The 22,006-nt window shown below is 43.3% G+C and overlaps 1 protein-coding gene across 1 annotated transcript in view; it reads right to left on the bottom strand.

The window, feature by feature from the left end:
- Positions 1 to 21,786, bottom strand: part of C8B (complement C8 beta chain) — a 34,931-nt gene extending 13,145 nt beyond the window's left edge. The window contains exons 1-8 of the mRNA XM_029618842.1: positions 21,590 to 21,786; positions 18,388 to 18,559; positions 8,322 to 8,463; positions 6,347 to 6,488; positions 5,167 to 5,299; positions 4,855 to 5,052; positions 3,897 to 4,137; positions 1,557 to 1,685 (exon numbers count right to left, since the gene is read on the bottom strand). Coding sequence (XP_029474702.1) covers positions 1,557 to 1,685; positions 3,897 to 4,137; positions 4,855 to 5,052; positions 5,167 to 5,299; positions 6,347 to 6,488; positions 8,322 to 8,463; positions 18,388 to 18,559; positions 21,590 to 21,672 — 1,240 coding nt within the window. The 5' untranslated portion in view covers positions 21,673 to 21,786. The remainder of the gene's footprint in view (positions 1 to 1,556; positions 1,686 to 3,896; positions 4,138 to 4,854; positions 5,053 to 5,166; positions 5,300 to 6,346; positions 6,489 to 8,321; positions 8,464 to 18,387; positions 18,560 to 21,589) is intronic.
- Between the last annotated feature and the right edge of the window lie 220 nt (positions 21,787 to 22,006).

Genomic DNA, 22,006 nt, shown 5'->3' with positions numbered 1-22,006 from the left:
CTCTTTCTCCTGCCACACACATACATGCTCTCTCCCTGGATAGCGTAGGCAGCAGCAGCCACCTCCTTGGGTACATGTATCATCGTGAGGTCTCCTCGCTCTACTGCTTGTAGAGCAGACGTTGGTTCTTTCTTCTCCAGCTCCTCTCCTTGGCTGTATGGGCCCTGCTGCTGCTGCTCCAGTTCCTCTCTTGGGCCCTGGTTCCACTGCTCTTCCACACAGGTCCTGCTGCCCCTACTGCTGTTCTTCTCTTCAGCTGGGAGGGCCCAGCTTCACTTCTCCGGCTCTTCTCTTCAGCCGCAAAGGGCCTGCCGCTGCTGCTCTAGCTCCTCTCTTCTGCACGGACCCTGCCGCTGCTACTCCCTGGCTCCTCTCTTCTGCGTGCACCCGGCTGCCACTGCCCCGGTTCCTCCAAAGCCATGTAGGCCCAGCTGAAGCTGCTCTACCGCGAACTCTGAGTCTTTTCTTCTGACCCTGTAAGATCCCTGCCTCCAGCTTCAGACTGGGCCTCCTTTTTCTCACCTGTGTGGATCAAACGCATGCTTCCTCTTCTAGCCCATGGGCAGGAAGTAGGAGGCCCAATGGCAATGGTCCTGCCACCAGAAAAGTCTGCACTGTTGCTTCCACATTTGAAGAGGGCTGGTGGAAGCTCTAGGCTGCTGTCCCTAAACCTGTAGCACTTTAGGCAGCCGCCTAGTTCACCTAGTACTTCCACTGGCCCTGCTGGGGGGGGGGGGGAGATGAATAGAGAAATGGGTGGGGGAGGGGACATGAGCAGGAGAGATCAGAGATGAAAGGAAAGCAGGGGGATGGAGGCAGTGAGTGGAGGAGACCGAGGGGTAATCGTACCTGGTATGAAAATGAAACGTGGGGAGGGGTCTCACATTTCATTATTTATTTTCAGATTTAATGTCCACCTCTCCCAGGGAGGCTGAAAGGTGGTCACAGTGGCCTGCTCCAGCCTAAACGTGGCTTCTGGTTGAAGGCTGGAAGGGACTCCTGCTCTGAGGTTGAGCCCATCAGGGTTCTTTTTTATGCAAGACTCGTTGCCCCCGCAGCTGTGCTATCAACGTTCCCTTTCTCACAGAACAGAGCAGCATGCCTGAACCGGATGGCTTCATCAAACGACCCATGCTAATCTGCAGGGCCATGGCCAACCAATCCAATGATCCCACCCAAAACTACCTTTCGTATATTGTACAAGCTGACATATACTGTAGTGGGGTTTTGGCATGGGAATTGCTGAATCAGTAAAATACGGTGTATCTGGCATATAACTATAATAGTTTTTTAAACTATTCATTTATAAGTAGCAGTTATCCAATTAAGTTGGGGCATTTTAGGAAAGAACTCATTCCAGTGATAAAGAATTAATAATCATGGCCCAGGCGGGCACTATACAAACTCCCAGAGAAAACCTCTGCCACATGCACCACACTCCTGACACACATCCTCTCTGCTGCTTCGTCTCTGGACATAAGAGCTGTCAATCACATCTGTTTCCATGGAAGCCAAAAGTCATGTCTGTTTGCAAAACTTTTTTTTTTCATGCTTACCTCCAATTTCTTTTAAAAGTGCCTTACATTCTCCAACAGATATTCCTGCACTGACGTAGACACCTTCAATATTTCCTCCAATATTAAATCCAAAATTCATGCAGGATTGGACATCACTTAAAGAGTACCCTTAAAAACACATTAGAATTTCAGGCATTATTTAGGTACAACATTTCAGGGACCTTCAAGAACATTTCTCGGTTTGCACCTATAATGTAGCAAAACAGCATTTCTCTTTAAGAACTGAGGCAATTTCAAAGAGGGGAACATTGCTTGCTGCTCCACAGGATATTGGCATAGATTAAGAGATGCTATAATGATAATGCACCACATGTAAGTCATAAAATCATAGATATAGAACATAGATCTGGATGTACTTTGTCCATTTGGGTAGTGCTGAAAAGTGGAAAATAAATACAATTAAAAAAAAAAAAAAAGATTTATTTCATATAAAAACAATATCATCAAGGGGAAAACCAAAGCTTTTATTACATGAATGAGGGATATTGGCATTTCTTATACTTTGGTATAGCCCAATAGGAAGTAATTAGAAAAGATATCTTCATGGAAAGGGTGGTGGATGCAGGGAACAGCCTCCCGGGGGAGGTGGTAGATCCAAAAACAGCAACAGAATTGAAGAAAGCTTGGGATGAGCCCAGAGGATCCTTAAGTCACAGATGAGGGAAGGGCAAGAGAGAGATCAATGCAGCCCTGGAGCAACAGATCAGGAATGAAATTGAACAGAGTAAGATGTATCTTGCAGTCCTTTTCCGCCTGTTTCCGTACCCTATGGTTATCTCTCATGAACACGCTACACTATGACATCAGAATGGAGCCACTAACCTTTGATTATAAACTTTGTTTGTAGCAATTTGATTGAAGATAGAAAAGGGAAAAAAAAATCTAATTTTTAATGGATAAGCAAACCAAATACAGGCATTGATTAATGTTCTGGCTCGTTTTGTTCTTTGCTCCCTTCCCCCCTGGTTCTTTTTCACAGGGGACAAGTGAGATGTGCTTGTGTCGGGTAGCAGAGCCCGCTAACAAGCTTCCCCTTGTCTCCTTGATCTGTGCAAGCTCTTACGGTGGAAAAGTAATGCAAGCCGACCAGAAAAGATGAGCCCAGATAAACAGTGTCAAGAAATGACAGTAACAGTAACAATGAGGAGCAGCACGGATGGAGGTGATTATCATCTGGAAAAAAATGCACTGACTTTATACAATAAAGATTAGATTTTCAGCCAAGAATAGGAATCGCACACTTAAGTGTTTTCTGTGATGAGAGTGTAAAAGCACAGGCACGGCTGACGGTGGTTGTTTTGCTAAAGGAGAATGCCAATGCGTTGGGTGTACAGTGCTGACAATCAGGGACATTCCTTTAAGAAGCATGGCCTCTGAAACAAAATGAAAATGAAGTTGTCCCCCAGAAGTCAGGAGAATAGCACAGGTCCTCAGCCTAATAAAAGGATTGACAATTATAATAAATTTTATTGGACAAAAATGAAAATTATCCAGAGATGTTGAACATAAATTTAAGGACCACATGTTGGTCCAAGATCTCTGCCAATGAAGAATATGTTGTTTGAAAAAGATGTAGCAAAAAGTCAGCTATTAGAATGCTAAACTGCTAATTAAAGTGACTCAGTAGGTCTTGCACAAATATCTTACTTTAGGGTCTGATTTCCAAAAGAATTTACACGGTTTTATATGTGTAAAGCACTTTACCCATGTAAGTGGGCTTTTGAAAATTGCTACAATATATGACAATGAATGTCCATAGGATTTACCCATATGAGTGCACTTTATACTCATGAATGGCTTTTGAAAATTGCTATGATAGTATGTTACATTTACATGAGCAACTCCTTTGAAAATTCACCTATTAGTGTCGCATTTCAGAGGTCTGTACCTGCCAACATCTTCCATATTTAATCATTTCATTAATTAAAGCATGCTTTTTGCAGTCTCATTCATTCTGGAGGTCAACCACTGGAAGCAAGGCATATTAATCCATTGCTCTTTCTTCTTCACACATCATCAGTGAAAGAAAGGGAAGATTTTAAGTGCTTACTGATGTTTGCTTTTCATGATATGTGAAGAAGAAAGAACCCAAACAAATGAGTCAAATAAAGTACATGAAAGGGTTACATAAAAAAATGGCATTCACATGAAGAAGAAAGAACCACCACTTCATTTTTCTCAAGTAGGCCGAAAATATCAAAATTTGCAATTTGTGGTTATGCTGAGCCATGGGCAAGCCACATGTCTATCCAAAGAAGAGTCTGTGATATAGGAAGAGCAGCTTCTCGTGGCAAGAGGAAAAAGGCTTAAAACACCAACCTGATTGCTCAAGCTGTTCACTGCTCATAATTAAAGTATATTCATAGATGCCTCCGAGAGTGGCTTCCGTGATGTAATGGGTACCGTAATCCCTGAAGAGGTCTCTGTAGGCACCATAATTGTACTCTACGGGCAACTGCTTTATCCTCTGAAAGAACTCATAGTGAAGCATCAGATTCCTGCTCTTCAGTTTATATTGGGCCACTTGCAGGTCAGAACGAGCATGGATATATTTGCTACTCTAAATGGAAAAAAAAAGTGCATGAAAGTAAAGGACCTGCTCTGGGGAGTATTTTAATTTTAGTGGTGTTTTTCAGCCAGTAGGTTTTAATTTTGTTTCCGATATTGCTACTCCCTTCTGGCTGCACTCCACCACATCAGTAACTTCTCCAAACTTGATATTTCTTCTGTAAGGGCATGCAGTAGTCTTTATTTTAGCAAATTCTGTTCTGGATTTGTTGGAGGATCCTACAGTATGGGCCTGCCTACCGTTAACAGTGTATTCATGAAAGACTGCTCATGAATAAATCCCTCAAATTCCAACTTTTGTTTCCTTTACTCTCCTTGGGGACAGTGCCACAGCAGGCCCCAATGACTTAAACTCCAGGGACTGTTCCTTTGTTTCTAGGTGCTTTGCCAGGAGCAGCCATGTGTATCCTGGCTTCCTTTGCCAGCCAGCCACCATTGCCCCTCCTCCCTGACCTGTCTGATTTCTGAGGCTGCCCAGATCAGATTCCTGCATCTGACACCCTGCTTTCCATCAGTAGTGCATGAACTCTCTGCTAGTCGTGTTTTATCTCTCTGCAGCATTGTCACTAGGCACAGATGCTTTGCATATTAATACGACATTGTCTGAAGTTTACATTCATTCCAGTATTGCCTTATTGGAATTCATACTATATAGTGAGCAGTCTTGTATGTTCTACTGGTAAGGACATCATTCTGTGAAAGCACTTACAGTTCTCGAATATCTTCTTGTCCTTGTAATAAACTTCTTAAATTTGCTGTCACTGTAGCTGAAGCCCAGCTCAAATACCCCAGGTATTTTGAAGCCAAAACTGGAGCTAGTCTGTTTAGAAAAAGCCTTGAAAATATCTTCTTCAAAATTTGAATAGGATTCATATGCAGTCAATTTAAATTCATATTTTCCTCTGGACTATAAAAAAAATAAAATAAAAAGAACAGCAAGTTATTTTAGTATTATAAAATTAATTTACATAAAAGCATGGGAAATGGATACTAATAACTAATTTTCTGTTACAGTACTTACTTCTGGAATATAATTTTCTACATTGTATGGTTTTCGAAATCTGGTGTCAATAATATAATGGGGTGAGCACCCACCAGCATAGTATCTGTGATCCAAAACTAATCCTTCAAGGTTATTAGTGAAGATATTTAACCTGCAGAAGAGACAGTAAGAGGTTCATTGTATTTTATTTCATTTATCACACTTGATTGTGTGACCCCAATTGCCTGCTGTCAGAGACAGGATGCTGGGCTCGATGGAGCATTCGTATGCCCCATCATACAATACATCAAAATTCAATCCAAAGCTGATCCCTCAACCAGTCTCACATCAAATATACATTCCATACAACAAACCCCATCGTCCCAGTTCCAAAATTTTTAGAATCCTGAACCCATCCAACCCATAAAAAAAATATAAAAAATATATAAAATATAGTGCGCACTGACTGGTTGTTAATGCGCAGTAAGGTCTATTAGTGCGCACTAACTCACTTTGTTGAAAATTGCCGAAAATAAAAAAAAAGAACCGTGGGAAACCAACATTTTCCATGGAGCTCCCGATCCGAAGCCTGAACCAATGGGGCGGATTTTAAAAGCCCTGCTCACGTAAATCCGCCTGGATTTACGCGAGCAGGGCCTTGTTTGCGCCTGGTGCGCCTACAAAAGTACGCGAAGGCGCACTTTTTAAAAATCTACCCCAATGTGTTTAAACGAAGCACATCTCTAATATCTTATACAAGAAAAGATCCCATTGATTTGAGTGACTGGGGTGCCGTATAACTCAGGCAGGTTAACATTTCAGATTCTTGAATCATGTAGCAATGTGCTTTGCCTCTGATTGACAAATCTGATTATTAACCTGGATTTATATACAGCCTTTCATCTGACTGGATCCCAATCCAATTTAGTACTTTAAAAACATGTGATCGTCTCTCAGATACTAGCATGGCTGGTAGATTGTGATGCCTGAACCGTGTGACAGCTTCCAAAGGAGAGAGAGGACACAGGAGCACTGTTGTTATTACTCAAATACAACTAGACAAAACGAAGCAGAAATCTGCCAAGTGACATGTCTAAGGTCCCACTGAGAATCCGTGGAAAGTAGGATTGGAACTCGCGAGTCTCAGAAGCTCCCTTAGTTCAACAGCTCCCTGCTACGACCATTAAACCACGCCACCTTCTATGCTAAGAAGACTCACCCACTTGCCAGTTTCTCTATTCCCCAGTATTCCTCTGTCACCTGGGTGCACGTCCGATACACTTTCTTGCAGTTTTCTTCATCAGACTGATCCCCACAGTCATCGTCCCCGTTGCAAACGAGTCTCCGTGGAATGCATCTTCCTGATAGGTAAAGGAGAAGTTTTTCAAAGTCACTTTCAGTCACCCTTTTTTTCCCCCATTTCTCTTCTGTCACTTCCTTTATGAGGATAATTTTCAAAGGTGCGCTAGCCGTGGCAATGGCTTGTTACAAAACTCCCTCCCCATATGCGGGGAAAGCTTCACATGCATAGCCACTCCAGGGGAGAGGGGGTGCCAGCATGGCCATTTGGCTAGGGCCTACAATGTTCAAGGGGCCTACTTGTGTTGGGCAAAATTTAAAAAAAAAAGCTAAATATATCTGTTTCTAACATGTATACATACAAATTTCAATTGTAATTGAAGAATTTGCTACAAAAAAGCTCGTAAAGCCTTCTTAAATAAATAAAAATTATTTGGGAAATTTAGAAAACAACTTCTCTTATTAAGTATCACATCAGGACCTTACATAGGGGCCTACTTTTCTTAGCTGGCACGGGATGAATTCCCGCTCTCCCCGGCCCCGTGCATAGCCTCTATGTGCGGAAGTGTTCTCGGGGGATGGGTCTGGCAGTGATTTACACTGATCACATAGTTTTGGATTTTCAAAAGTATGCATGTAAAGTTTCCCCCCCAAAAAAGGTCTGCACACAAATCAACAGGTATAAATGTGTTCAAGTTGTTTTGGTGGGATATTATTCAAAGGGACAGTATGCATGCACTTTCCCTTTGATTTAAAACGTATGCAGTCTGTTAAAAATTACCCCTTATAGGTAGAGGATGAATTGTAAAAGTGGCCCCTCCTGATTTCATAGGGCAAAGTATGTTCAAAAGCAGAGCATGCCTACGAAAACTCAACAAATAGCTAATAGCTTACACTGTCTCATAGAAACAACAAAGATTGTGTTTTGTGTATAATAGTAACACATTATCCACCGTGTCAAGGTGGGAGGTGTTTTCCTGCGGTTCCCTTGTATTATAAGAGCAGTCATTTTGGCAAAAATGTTATCAATTATATCACACAGTTTATGTGTGAAATGGCATTCTTCTAAATGTATCACTTGGGATGGCAGTGACAACCCAAGTGTGAACAATGTACAATCTCTGTGTTTATGCTAATGAAATGCCACTAGTACGCAATGTAGATGTGGGTAAGTGGCATCTTGGGGGTATTCCAATCTGCAAATTATAGTGTGTTACATACTTCGATTATAATATTGCTACTGCAAAGAATCCATCACCAGTGGTACTACTCACTCATATCCCATGGAGATTCAATTACACCTCTGTTGGTAGTTGAAATATGCCTCAGTAGTGAGAACCTTAAGAAAACTATTAGGTACCATGGGCATTTGTCATATCTTGCATTAAAATAATAATTGTTAAAATAGATTGGGACTTTAAGAGGTAGAGCACAACGTGATACCAGATGTGATCATAAATTCGCTACTGCATAGTAGAATACTAGGCACGTTAAAGAATTCTCTAGAATCTTCTCCAAATGTCACAGACAAGTGAAAAGAGTAAAAAAAAATCACTAATTGACATGCATAAGTCAGTTGTGGCCTTCTTTTCTAGACATCCTGACCACCGTGATGTCTGTAATGGCTCTGATAACCCAATTGTGCAATGGTGGCTCTCGCCATTCTGGCAGTGTGATACCTGTGCGGTACTTCCGATTGGGGTAATGTTGCATGGCAGTTTCCCAGTCTTTGCAGGCAAAAGATGCAGAGTATAATATTTCCTCACTCACCTTAGAGCCAGGTAATGGCTTATCCGTGAGCTGAGAGCAGAAAGCGATCTAAGCAAAGACAGTGCAGGCTATGCCCAACGGATCAAACCGAAAGTAAGGAGCACTCAACAAAATGAAATAAGCACCTGTTATTGTACATGGAAAACCTTCACACCTCTGTGCGGTTCTGCAAGGAGTGCTTGTAACACAAGCTGCTTCTTCTTTGTCAGAGAAATTGCATGGGTCGCCACCGAACTGAGAAGGTTGTTCCACTCGTGCATACCTGTACTACGTAGACAGAGAACGGAGGTATTTAAGTACAGGATCTTGAATGCTGTGATCCCAATTAAAAACAATAACCTTCCGGTTGAACCTTATTTAACCTTAAAAAGGAACTCTGCATTTGTTATTGGTATACATCCTGAAAGACTAAAATAAAATCTTTTAGAGATTCACTTAGATGAGACATCATCTCTAACAAGAGCTGAAAATTAAAGAAGCTACTGCACGCTATTTTTAAAACGAGCTGAAGGAATCTTGGGGATGTAGCAGGTCATGGGACCATAAAGGATAACCTTTTCTATTAACAGGTGTCTCATTAATTCTTTTCACATACACCCGCCAATCATGCCCATCCCCCACCTCTTCTCTTTCTCCCTTTCTCTCTCTCTCTCTCTCTCTCACACACACACATTGATCTAATCCAGTTTTTGAATGTCAGTATAAAGTCCCAACTGGCAGACAGATTTGGTTTCAAAACTTACCGTGATGGCAAACAAAGAATGAATGCCCCCTTAGTCTGCTCAGTTCCTCTCCTTATTGCAATATTCAGGGCCACTTTAACCACTTAAAGGGCCCCAGGGCAAACTTTTGAGGCTGGGCTGCATTTTATTGTTTCCATGTTTGCTTTTGAGATTTTATTACTTCCTGTCCAAATCCAAGCTCAAGGCAAATTACAATCCGGTGTGCTAGGTAGTACCCTCCCGCTGGGGGCTGGCAATCTGTCTGTACCCGAGGTAGTGGAGGGCAAAGTGACTGGCCCAAGGTCACAGGAAGCACTAGTGGGAGAAGTGGGATTTGAGGCCTGGCCTGCCTGGTTCTCATCCCCCTGCGGGAACCACTAGGCCGCTATTGAGCACCACCCGCCTCCTCGGCCCCAGTATTCTCTTCCTTCCCTCCTCCCCTCCCCCATTAACCTGCTCCCGGCGGTCTGCTGCTGAGGTTTTCCTTCTCTGTGCTGGGAGATGCATAGTCAGTCACTAGGGATGTGCAGGCCATAAAAATGGATTCCAATTTTTTTTTTTCAGTTTGTTTAATGTTTATTTCACATCGGTTCATTTCCTAAACTGAAATCAACATAAAACAACAACAACAAAAAAAAAGACTCAAACAGGTTCTTCCCGGGGCCCTCTAACACCCTCCCCCCCACCAAGAAACCTGCGGCATCTGGCCTACTTTGCTGGGTTGAGCCAAGCCCAGCTGGGACCTCCCCAGGCCCTTCTGACTCCCCTCCTGCTCTCTGAGTAATCGATGCCCACTCACTCCTGTCCTTTGCAAATCCTTTTAAAAAAATGGCGCTGGCTGGTTCTTGGACTGGCACAATGAGTGATGTCAAAATGGCGCCGGCCTAAGGGCTGGCCAGCATCATTCTTCAAAGGATTTGCAAAGAGCAGGAGTGATTGGGAATTGTTCTTGCCACTTTCTTTCCCATTAAAAGGATGAGGGCCGGGAAAGTCCCCGATCCCAGCACATGGGGGGGGGGAACCTGGGGTAGGTGCCCCCCAGTTGAGCTCTGCTCAGCCCAGCTGGATAGACCTGGGTGCCATAGGGACAGGAGGGGGACTGGAGGGGTCTAGGAAGGCACTGGGAAGCAGCAGAGGGGACTGAGGGGCCAAGGGAGGTCTATTTTTTGCTAAACAAACAAAAAATACCCCATTTTTGGGTATTTTCAGGCAAGGCTATTTTCAGTTTGGATGTTCTATTCATTTAAAACAAATGCACATCTCTATCAGTCAAAGGCCACCACCTCCTTCCAGCCCATGTGGGCTAATGCAAGCCCCCCTCCACCTTCTTCTATCCTGCTTAGGCCCATACAAGTATCTCCTGAAATGTCTTCTTCCTTCAGGCCTGTGCGGGCTGGTATAAGCGTGATGGGAAGATCCATGCACTATGAGCAGGGCCAATGCAAATTTATTAATAGACATGTTCCCAAAAGTGACCTAGAAAATTCCAGCCAATTGGGTTTTGAGGATATAGACAATGAATGCAAATGAGGAACATCTTCAGGCAATGGAAGCGGTGCATTCACCATGGATATCCACAACCCCTGACTGACTGGGGGCTCCCTTCTTTGAACCTTCAGCCTTGCACCCCTCCCAAAAACCCCCTCTATGTGAGATTTTGAGCATTAAGCTCAACAATCAGAATGAACCCACCACCATCACCTTTCCCCTGAACAATCCTGAAAATAACACATTATTAAACATCAAACCTTTGTTTCATATATCTTTATCTATCTATCTATCTATCTATCTATCTATCTATCTATCTATCAATATGGACAGAAGAACACAAGAAATATCATGCTGGGTCAGACCACGGGGACCTTTGAGTCCAGCATCCTGTCTCTGACAGTGGCAAGTCCAAGTCACGAGTACCCAGCAGATCCCAAAGAGCAGATCCATTCCTTGTTACTCAGTACCAGGTACAGCAACATTTTTTTTCTATTCTACTCAACTAATAATGTTCTATGGAGTTTTCCTCAAGGAATTTGTCCAAACATCTTTTAAACCCCTCCACTCTACTTGCCTTGGCTATGTCCTTTAGCAACAGGTATTACACAGCTTGATTGCTCACTGAGTGAAGAAGGATTTTCCAAGATTTATTTTAATTCTGCTGGTTGTTAGCTTCCTGGAGTATTATTTTAGCATTTTTTGAAAGGGTAAATAAATATACTTTATTTACTCGTTCTACCCCCTCATGATTTAATAAACTTGTATCATGTTCCCTGTTAACCACCTCTTTTCCAAGCTGAAGAGCCATAAAATGCAGCAGGTCTCTTTGTAGGGGAGCCATTCCACACACTTTATCATTTTTGGTTGACCTTCTGTGTAACTTCTTTAGTTCTGCTATGTCTTTTTTGAGATGGGGGGGACACCAAGATTCGGGTGCACCATGGATCTTATCAGAGGCAAGATGATATTTTCCATTTTATTCTCCATTCCTTTTCAGATCATTCCTAACATTCTGCTTGCATTTTGACTGCCATCACACACTGAACTGAAGATTTCAATATAATGGGGTACATTTTCAAAAACAGCGCGTGCGCGAACAAAAGTACGCTGGATTTTATAAGATACGCGCGAAGCCGATACCCGAGGCAGGTGTAAATCTGCGCGCGCCAGCAGGCTGCTGGCGTGCCATCACCCAACCCGGGGGCTGGTCTGGAGGCCTCGGCCACGCCCCCGGGCTGGCGCCACGCCCCCTGCACCCGCCCTGAACCGCCCCCTGACCCGCCCCCTCCCGCCCCTTTTACGAAGCCCTGGGACTTACGTGCGTCCCAGGGCTATGTGCGCGCCGGCGGCCTATGCAAAATAGGCGCGCCAGCGCGCGTCCTGCGCGCGTAAATCCGGCCGGATTTACGCGCGCAGGGCTTTTAAAATCCGGCCCATTGCGCACAAGGGCTCCGAGGTCCTTTTCCTGGGTAATGACTCTTAATACGGAACCCAGCATCATGTACCTTTTAGTTGGGATTATTTTTTCCTATGTGCGTCACTTTACATTTGTCCACATTAAATTTCATCTTCCATTCAGATGCCCAATCTCTTAGTCTTGTAACGTCCTTCTGCAGTGCCCCAGAATCTACTGCTATTTAGCAACTTTGAATACTTTTGTGTCATCTATAGATTTGATCACCTAACTCATTGTTTACTTTTCCAGATCATTTATGAATATGTTAAACAGCACAGATTCCAGTACAGACCCCTGGAGAACTCCACTAATGGCCTTTCTCCATTTTGGAGAACTGACTATTTATTCCTACCCCCTGTTTCCAGCTGTTTAACCAGTTATCAGTCCACAATTGGACACTGCCTCCCATCCCATGCTTTTTTAATTTCCTGAGGAGTCTCCCATGGGTTACTTTGTCAAATATCTTCTGAAAATTAAATTACACTATGACGGTAACTTTCAAACTGGCACGCGGGCGCCAATGTGCACATGAGTCAGCCTGCACCCAGGGACGCGGCTATTTCATAACTTGTGCGCGTGTATACACGCATGTTATAAAATCGCCTGGCTGTACGCATATATGCCAAATTTTAGGTGGGCGCGTACATGGACATGCAAATCCCGCTTCTACTGCATAAATCAGGGGATTTTAAAAGGGGCGAATGCCGACGGTATTCCCACTTTTACCAGTTCGTCCGCAATGCTCCCAGTTAAGAGAGAGGTCCTCCAAACCCCCCCCTCCCCAGTTTAATATCCTTCACTTTCTCCAGTTATCCCTGACCCTTAAAATCCCACAGATCTGCCTATTTGCCTCAACCCACCCTTTTCCCTCACCCCCGCCACTCCTCCCATCTGACATAACATGTATATTCCAGCTGTATATATTCCATATATATATATTTCCATGTATATTTCCGCTGATTATAATCCATGTTTTCTGTATTATTAATTTATTGTTTTATGTTAATTTATAGTTTGTAATTTTGTTAACTTATTGTTCAATTACTTAATTCTGTCCTATCTTCCGACATCCATGTTTTTACTCTCCCTGTTTTAATGTAACTTCTCTTTTCCACTTATACGTTAATTGATTTTTCCCCTTGTTCTAATGTAAACCGGTACGATAAGACCTGGTCTTGAGTGTCGGTATAGTAAAAGAAGTTAAATAAATAAAATAAATAAATAAATAAATATTTTTCTTTCTTTGATAACTTGCATGTCATCCATTGCAGAAATAAAGTTACGCAGCCGGGGGCCTCAGTGCACACCAGATCACGTAAGTATTTACGTGCACATCTCAGGTTGACGCCCCAAAATGTTCAAGCTCCACCTAGACCAACCCCCATGCTCCGCCCCTTTTTGAAAACTTCTGAGCGTGCTCTGGGAGATATGAGAATATCTCAGCAGCTTTTAGAATCCGCTCGGCGCACGCAAGCCCGACATATTCACACATCCCCTAATGAATGCGTACGTCAGGTTTTTAAAATTCACCTTTATATTAGCTGGTTTGCTTTTATCTACTCAAACCGAAAATTCCTACGGTGCTTTTTACAGACATTTTTGTTTATACAGATATTCTGTGCATATTTTTCCCTTCCAGAAGTTGCATGAAAATAAAATCTAGGGGAAAAGAACTACTATTTCAAAACTATGCAAACTGATTTGCAGGATTTTTACACATTTTTTCCCTAAAACTTAAATATGATCTTATGTTTAATTTCCTTTAATTTTTGCTTGTAACTCAGTTTATTTCATCCATAGACCATCCTGTATCTATCTTCTCCCTGCATAGTATATTCTTCTTTGGGTGGAACAGTGTCCATTTAATGAAGTCAAATAATATCTGTCCATCGCAGACTATATTTTCTTAATTTTTCTTTCTGTTGTTTGTCTTTTAGTAGCTATGGGTAAGGGTGACCTGTTAATTCTTAAAGTAAGATTTCGACTTGCTTCATTGCACTTTTGCCAAGTCTTATCTGCTGAACCTGAACCAAGCCTGACGTTTCTCTCTTTGGATGAATAATGGATCTGCTTCTCCATTAAATCTAATTTTGGACCTGGTATAAGCAGTAAATGTTAATGCTGCAAAGTATTTTATGCAGTTAGATTTTCCATTAGTACATGGCTTTTTATTATTTTGAGCTGAAATGGAGCACTCCAGCATTCGACCAGGTACTCCTGCACCCAGCATTCGTCCAGACACTCCAGCATTCAACCAGGCACCCCAGCATTCAACCAGGCACCCCAGCATTCGACCAGGCACCCCAGCATCCAGCATTCGACCAGGCACCCCAGCACCCAGCATTCGACCAGGCACCCCTGCACCCAGCATTCGTCCAGACACTCCAGCATTCGACCAGGCACCCCTGCACCCAGCATTCGTCCAGACACTCCAGCATTCGACCAGGCACCCCAGCATTCGACCAGGCACCCCAGCATCCAGCATTCGACCAGGCACTCCAGCATTCGACCAGGCACCCCAGCATTCGTCCAGACACTCCAGCATTCGACCAGGTACTCCTGCACCCAGCATCCGACCAGGCACCCCAGCGTCTAGGCACTCCAGCATCCAGCATGAGACCAGCCACTCCAGCATCCAGCATTTTAGAAGGCTGAGCCCTCCCTTCGGGCCTAACTCCATGGTTGCTTGATGTGACCTCAGTGTAAGACCCATACCGAGAAGTCCTCCCGCTTCAGGACACCACTAGCCTAGAACTCCCCCCTGTCTACTGGATACTTCCTACGGGCTACACACCCACCCCTTTTCCCATCATGCACCCCCTAACCATCCCCATCATCCACAACCAAAGGTGGAGAGCACCTAAGCTCCCCACCACACCACTCCACCACAACCGCCAACAGAGACTCAGGCCCATCATGCTGACACCCATCACCCAATGCCTTGGCCTGGCTCTGTTTTCAATCACGCTGTTTAATGCGCAATCCATATCCAAGAAAACACACATACTCAATGACTTCCTATCCGACTCTAAACCAGACATCTGTGCCATCACAGAAACCTGGTTAAAACCAACTGACACAACCCTAATCAACCAGCTTCCTATCCAGACCTACGACATACTGTCCATACCCAGACGCAAAAAAAGAGGAGGAGGCCTCCTCTTAGCAACAAAAAAATCGCTAGGTCTGACATTGCAGACATCCAATACTATAGCAAATATGGAATTCGCTTTATTCAACTCTAAACATCTGACTATCGCGCTAATCTACGCTCCACCCGGTCTTTTGGAATCCGACCCTTCCCCAATCATAGAACTAACAGCAAAACACTTAAATTCAGGAAAACCGGCCATCTTGATGGGAGACTTCAACCTCCACGTGGATGTCCAACCTCATTCCTCCAACTGCAAAACTCTTCTCTCCTCCCTCAACCATATGGGTTTCAGACAAATTGTGACAGAACCCACCCACAAAGCTGGTCATACTTTAGACCTGATCTTTATAAACGAAGGTCTTTCATCCCACTCCACCCCAACCTGCCTTGCGGTTCCTTGGACGGACCACCTAGTCATTTCCTCAACGTTAAAGATCCTTGAGCCTCTTCCCCAAACAACTCAAACAATCACCATCTCAGTCAGGAAACAGTGCTCAGGAGATCACCTAAGCAAACACCTAGCCAAAGAACTAATGAATCTGGACCTCACTGACGCCAATTCAGCAACCTCATCATGGAGCAACATCACCAACAAGGTTGCAGATCAAGTGTGTCCCATGACAACAAAGTCTATCAACCCGGACAAAGACAACAGGAAACCTTGGTTCACCACAGAGCTGAAGACTCGTAAACACGAGCTTAGAAGCAAGGAAAACCAATGGCGTAAAAGCCCATCTACAACAACCCTCCTCAACTACAAATCATGCCTCAACACCTACAGAAACGAAATCAACAAAACAAAAAGAGAATTCTTCTCCAAAAAGATACACCACTTCTCATTTGACTCAAGAGCCCTCTTCTCCTATGTCTCAGCCCTCACTAAACCTCCTGGACCAAACATCCCAGATGAACAAGCTCTTAAAAAAGCCAGTGAACTTGCCGACTTTTTCGACAACAAAATCACCGCACTCATAGCCCCCCTCAAAGGGCCTACGCCGCACACAAGCCATGCAAGCAACCACAGCCCGCAATCAGCTACAGCAACCGCCCGTCAAACCAACACATACACAGCAGCGCTTGAAATTCTTGAACCCACGTCCACCCTAGAAATAGCGAACATCCTTAGGAAGATAAAACCGTCCTCTCACCCCTTAGACCATATACCATCAAACCTGCTGAGTTCAATCCCTGACATCATTGCCAAGCCAGTTGCAGATATCATTAACTGCTCCCTCGCCCAAGGCCAAGTTCCGGACCAACTCAAGTTAGCATTGCTCAAACCTCTCCTCAAAAAACCCAACCTTCCCACCACAGACCCGGCTAACTACAGACCTATAGCTAACCTCCCCATGCTAGCTAAAATCATGGAGAAAATTGTCAACAGACAACTTTCTGAATTCCTTGACGACAACAATATCCTCACCACTAACCAATATGGATTCCGGAAGAAAAAGAGCACCGAATCCTTATTATCCACACTAACGGACACCATTATCTTCAATCTCGAAAAAGGCCAACCTTGTCTCCTCGCGCTTCTGGATCTTTCCTCAGCGTTCGACACCGTGAACCACTCTAGCCTACTACAACGTCTTACAGACATCGGCATCACAGGAACAGCTTTCAATTGGTTTAAGTCCTTCCTAGAGAACAGAACATACAAAGTTAAGATAAACAACAAGGAATCTCACCCCATCCAAGCCAAGATGGGAGTACCACAAGGATCATCACTCTCCCCCACCCTCTTCAACATTTACCTTCTCCCACTCTGTCATCTACTTACTAACCTCAAGCTCACCCATTTCTTATACGCGGATGATATACAAATTCTCATCCCTATCACGGAGACCATACACAAAACCATGGACTACTGGAAAAAATGTCTCTCATCCATCAACGATCTTCTAACCAGCCTCAACCTGGTTCTAAACACCAACAAAACGGAAATACTCATAATAGCACCGGATCAACCTGCCCCGCCAACATCCAGCAACTCTCGAGACACCTCAGGATATGCCACCGCACCTCAAGTCAGAGATCTGGGAGTACTACTAGACAACAGACTCAGCCTCAATAAATTCATAAATAACACTACAAAAGAATGCTTCTTTAAATTACAAGTGCTAAAGAAACTAAAGCCTCTTCTACTCTATAGGGATTTCCGCACAGTACTCCAAGCCATCATTCTCCCTAAACTAGATTACTGCAATTCACTCCTGCAGGGCCTTCCAGCATACACCACCAAACCACTCCAGATGGTACTGAATGCCACTGCAAGGATACTTACAAACGCCAAAAAAAGGGACCATATCACCCCGATCCTCCAGCATCTCCATTGGCTGCCCATCAAATATAGGATTCAGTTCAAAACCTGCATGATGATTCATAAGGCCCTACATCACATCTCTCCACTCAACTTAACCTTCCAGCTTCAACTACACTCCTCTAAAAAACCAACCAGAAGGGCATACCAGAACAGAATGATCACCCAACCTGCAAAATCTACCCTGAGGAAACGTGCTCTATCTACAGCGGGCCCGTCTCTCTGGAACTCCCTACCACCGGACCTCCGCATTGAGCCGTGCCATACTACTTTTAAAGTGAAACTCAAGACTTGGCTCTTCCGTCAAGCTTTCCCAGAGAGCTAAAAGCAAGAAGAACAACAACCATCCTTGCCTTACAGCAATAATCTAATGTTTATATTACTTCAGATATATGTTTCCAAGTTGTGTTCTAAGTTGATCTTAGTTGTTTTTCCCAATAGATTGTACTTTATTATATATTATCCGTTTATTAATTCGATATGTTCCATGTAAACCGCCTCCCCGGCGATAGTTATTTCTGTTAAATGTGAACCGGAGTGATATGTATTGTATACAGGAACTTCCGGTATATAAAAACCAAAAATAAATAAATAAATAAATAAATCTGATAAGCAAGGTCACATCACCATATACAGTAAACTCTCGAATGCCTTTCAAAACCTGCTTTCTTCCATTCTGAAAATTTCTCAATAGCAATAGCATTCCCTAGGTTTGTGCAATTTTGATGATAATTAAATGTTATTAATAAAAGCTTTTGATTTCATGGCTTACATCCAGAGAAGACATTCAATAATCAATAATGTATGCACCTTCATTTTGTGTTGCACTGCCTAAATGCAGAACAGTTCCATTGGACTGTAACCACAAGCTAATGTTACATATTATTATGTTAAAACTAGAGTGGTATTTAAACATAAGAGAAAGGAAAGTGTAATTCAATATTACGCCATCCAGATTCCCATACATCAAACTGAATGCTGTGATATAAAAATGCACAGGAGAGACTACACTCTACTAATATTATATTTATAATTTATTAAAACTCACCCGCTTCTTCTGGCAAGGGTCACAGCCGCTCCAGGACGACCAACTGGAGAGCACACAGTCAAGTGGCTGAGGTGGATTCCACACAGATCGTGGCCATCTCTTCATAGCTGCATGATGAATAGTTGAATTCAGCTGAAGGATGGGATCAGGTTCACCGCTGAATTTCAAACAACTGGAAAAATTGTATACTTATAAGCTCAAAAAAATACCATGAACAAAACCCGAGCCCTTTAATGGAGACTAAAGTTGTTATTCAATAAAAAATGCCCTTCCAGAGGAGGTGGTGAAAACCAAAACCGTGAAAAAATTCAAAAGGGCAAGGGTTAAATACTGCGGAACCCGAAAGGCTGAAAGATGGAAATGAAGAATAGAGTGCACGGAGTAACTTGATGGTGCAGCGGTTATTACCCTTACCCAATAAGCCTTGATACTGTTGATGCAACTCCATCATTGTTCTCTGCTTCAAGGGCAGGGGGAAAAGGGGAAATGGATTCAGATTCAACCGAGAGCCCTGACTTTTATGGTCTAGGGAAGCAAGTAAGGGGGTAACTTGCTAATACGGCAGTTACTACCCTTAACCAATCAGACTGATACTTTAATGCAACTCAAACATTGCTCTCTGCTTCAACGGCAAGGCATAACAGGGAATTGGATTCAACAGCAACCGATGAGGGTCCTGGGAAACAGGTAAGCATGGGGGGTAACCTACACGGCACAGCACAAACTACCATAAGCTTACTGGGCAGACTAGATGGCCCATTTGGACCTTTTCTGCCATCATTTCTATGCTTCTATGTTTACATTGTATGTTTATTTTATTTTATGACTGTTTTTATTTTCTGCTCCAGCCTCTTCTCTCTGTCCATGAGAGACCCTTTAGTTATGTGGGCGCATGTAGTCACACAGCTGAGAGGTGGAGCTATTTTTGGGTCCCCTCCCATAGGCAGTGGGGGTTTACATTAGTTCAAAGCCAGCAAGCTTGAACTAAGCCAACAAGCTCTGGTACAAAGAACTTGCCACTGTTTCTGTGCATGAGCTTGTAGAAGCTAATTTATTTCCCTGTGTCTTGGTCTATTCAAATATAACTACACATTGTTATTATTAGTTACAATAATAATTATAGCACCATTTCTTCTACCCCCAAAATAGCTGTATATGTTTCAGTGATGCTATAACAGAACAGTGTATTTCAATCCTTTTGGATGAATAAACTACGTAAATCCAAATTGTTGTTGTTATTATTTGGGTTACTGTAAAGATCCTGAAAATCTAAATACAAATTATCGCAATAAAACATGATAATGGATTTGACTATCTAAATAAGCATTGTGTTTGACAAGGTCATAAAACAATGGATTTTCATTTGGCAGCAGTCCTGAAAGTGGATATTATTAAGTATTTACAAACTGCATTGGAGGGTTTTGCAAATTGTAATTACCTTCTTTTAAAGAACAACAATGATTTAAATTTCTTTTGGGTACCGCATCTGTGGTTTTATTCTCTGCAGAGGCTTTAATTACAAAACAGTGATGGGGGAACTCAGCCATTTAAGCCGCAGTTAACAACATACTAACTACCAAATAACATATGCACATGAGTTTTTAGGTCTATCAGGGACGCGTTCGTACTCTGGCGCCAGTGAAGCTCTAAAGAATGGAATGCTGCATTCATGACGCCTGGAGAAATTGTACTACAGGAGTTCCAGGCTGCACGCACACAAAATGCCATACTAAGAGGGTGAATTTTCAAAAGTATACATGTGTAAAAATTAACATATACATGTGTAAGTAGCTTCTACTTGTGTTTTCCATATTTTATAAAAGTTGAAAATATGCGGGTATTTTCACTTTTGCATGCACATATACTATAAGGGGCAGATTTTCAAAGGGTTACGTGCGTATATTACGCGCATAACCCCGAAAACCCGCTCCTGCGCGCGCCGAGCCTATTTTGCATAGGCTTGGCGACGCACGTAAGCCCCGGGGCGCGCTTATGTCATGGGGCTCGAAAAAAGGGGCGGGGAATGGGCAGTCCAGGGGGCGGCGTGGGCATGGCCAGAGGGCTCTGAAGGCCCTCTAGGCCGGCGCGCGCAACCTACGCCTGGCCAGAGGCAGGCGCAACTTATCTAACAAAGCTAAGAGGGAGGTTTAGATAGGGCTGGGATGCGGGTTAGGTAGGGGAAGGGAGGGGAAGCTGGGGGGGGGGGGGGGGGGGAACGGGGAAAGCCATCGGGGCTCCCCTAGGGCTCGGCGCGCACAAGGCGGATCTGTGTCCAGTAATCATCTGCGAAGCTGAAGGGGAATTCACCTAGTTGCAGTTTAAGCCAAGTATTTTTCTTTTGTTTAGAAAACACTAATAATCCCCTTTTGCGACACAAGGTAACACAATTATGAGCCTGACATAGCCACATGTTGTAAACTGTATCTTGTAGATATTTGGAAATTCCCCTTGAGACACAGCATTGAGTCCGAAACGTGTTTTTGCTGATTTTGCTGTTAGGGCTGTGGCTTGGCCGCAAATACATTTGTAAGTTAAAGGGGTTTTTTTTCCCACAAATCTCCCATTAGCACACGATTATTGAGGCCCTTGCATGCAAGCAATATTTTTGGTGCATTTTGAGGATCGGTATAATTTCCCAGCTCATGGAATGGTTTTTTTTTTTCCCTAAGCCAGTACAAGGACTGTCAAATACTAATGAAGGAGTTTGTCAGTGTCCGCATTCTTTTCCACAGAATCACATTTAAAAGAAGAAAAAGAATGAAAGGCAAATGCTGTGTGCGACTGAGGAAGGCGCTCACGTTTGGTGAAAGCCTACATAATTGGCTGAATCAGCAGGCACACACCATGAGTCCCAGCTGCCGACATGCTGCATAATCTACGCCCTTAACTCTGCTTCCCATCAGTCCAAAGCACAAGGAAAAGGGCTTGTTTTTAAATAGTTTATGTAAACCAGAAAAACATATAGAACTGCAAGGCATTTCATGTTCAAATGTAAAGAAACAAACGATCATTAAAAGCGTCCTATTTTTGAAAAAAGACTTTGCCACAAGCACAGACCAAGAGAATCCACTAAGTACATAGTTGCTATACGGTTTATCTCCCGGTCACAAATAGACATTCAGTAGTCCAATAGTCAAGCAGATCACATTGATACCGACATTTTCAATCATCTTTTCTTATCTATTTTAAAGCAGTCACTTACCCTGTGCAATGAAAATTTAGAAAGCCCAACAATGCGTAAAAAAGTAGCATTTCTATTGAGAGCTGAGTCTTTGGTGTTTCCATGCTTTTAGGGTTTACAAAACTACTAAAAAAAAAAAAAAAAAAGTTCCCATTGCATAAACTGGAGCCACTGTGATGTTTGCCAATGTGTCCTATTGCTTCAGCCCTGATCTGGTAAGCAAGTACACATGGCCAGCTAGAGGTGGCCCACCCACTGTAAACAAAACCCAATGACTTTCAGCATTACCCACCTTGTGGAAGCTTTAAATCTGAATCACTGAGGCTGGTCCAACAGAAAAGGAAGCCCTGTAGGGTAAATGAGTGCCTAACAGTGTCACGCTGGGCTGCAGACCTCTCAGTTCAGCAGACCAGGAGGAAGGCTGGGTTGAAAAGTACA

The sequence above is a fragment of the Rhinatrema bivittatum genome, chromosome 10 (assembly GCF_901001135.1).
Source record: "Rhinatrema bivittatum chromosome 10, aRhiBiv1.1, whole genome shotgun sequence".
Classification (NCBI taxonomy): Eukaryota; Metazoa; Chordata; class Amphibia; order Gymnophiona; family Rhinatrematidae; genus Rhinatrema; species Rhinatrema bivittatum.
The sequence above is the reverse complement of the archived record's forward strand: the minus strand, read 5'-3'. Positions and strand labels throughout refer to the sequence as shown.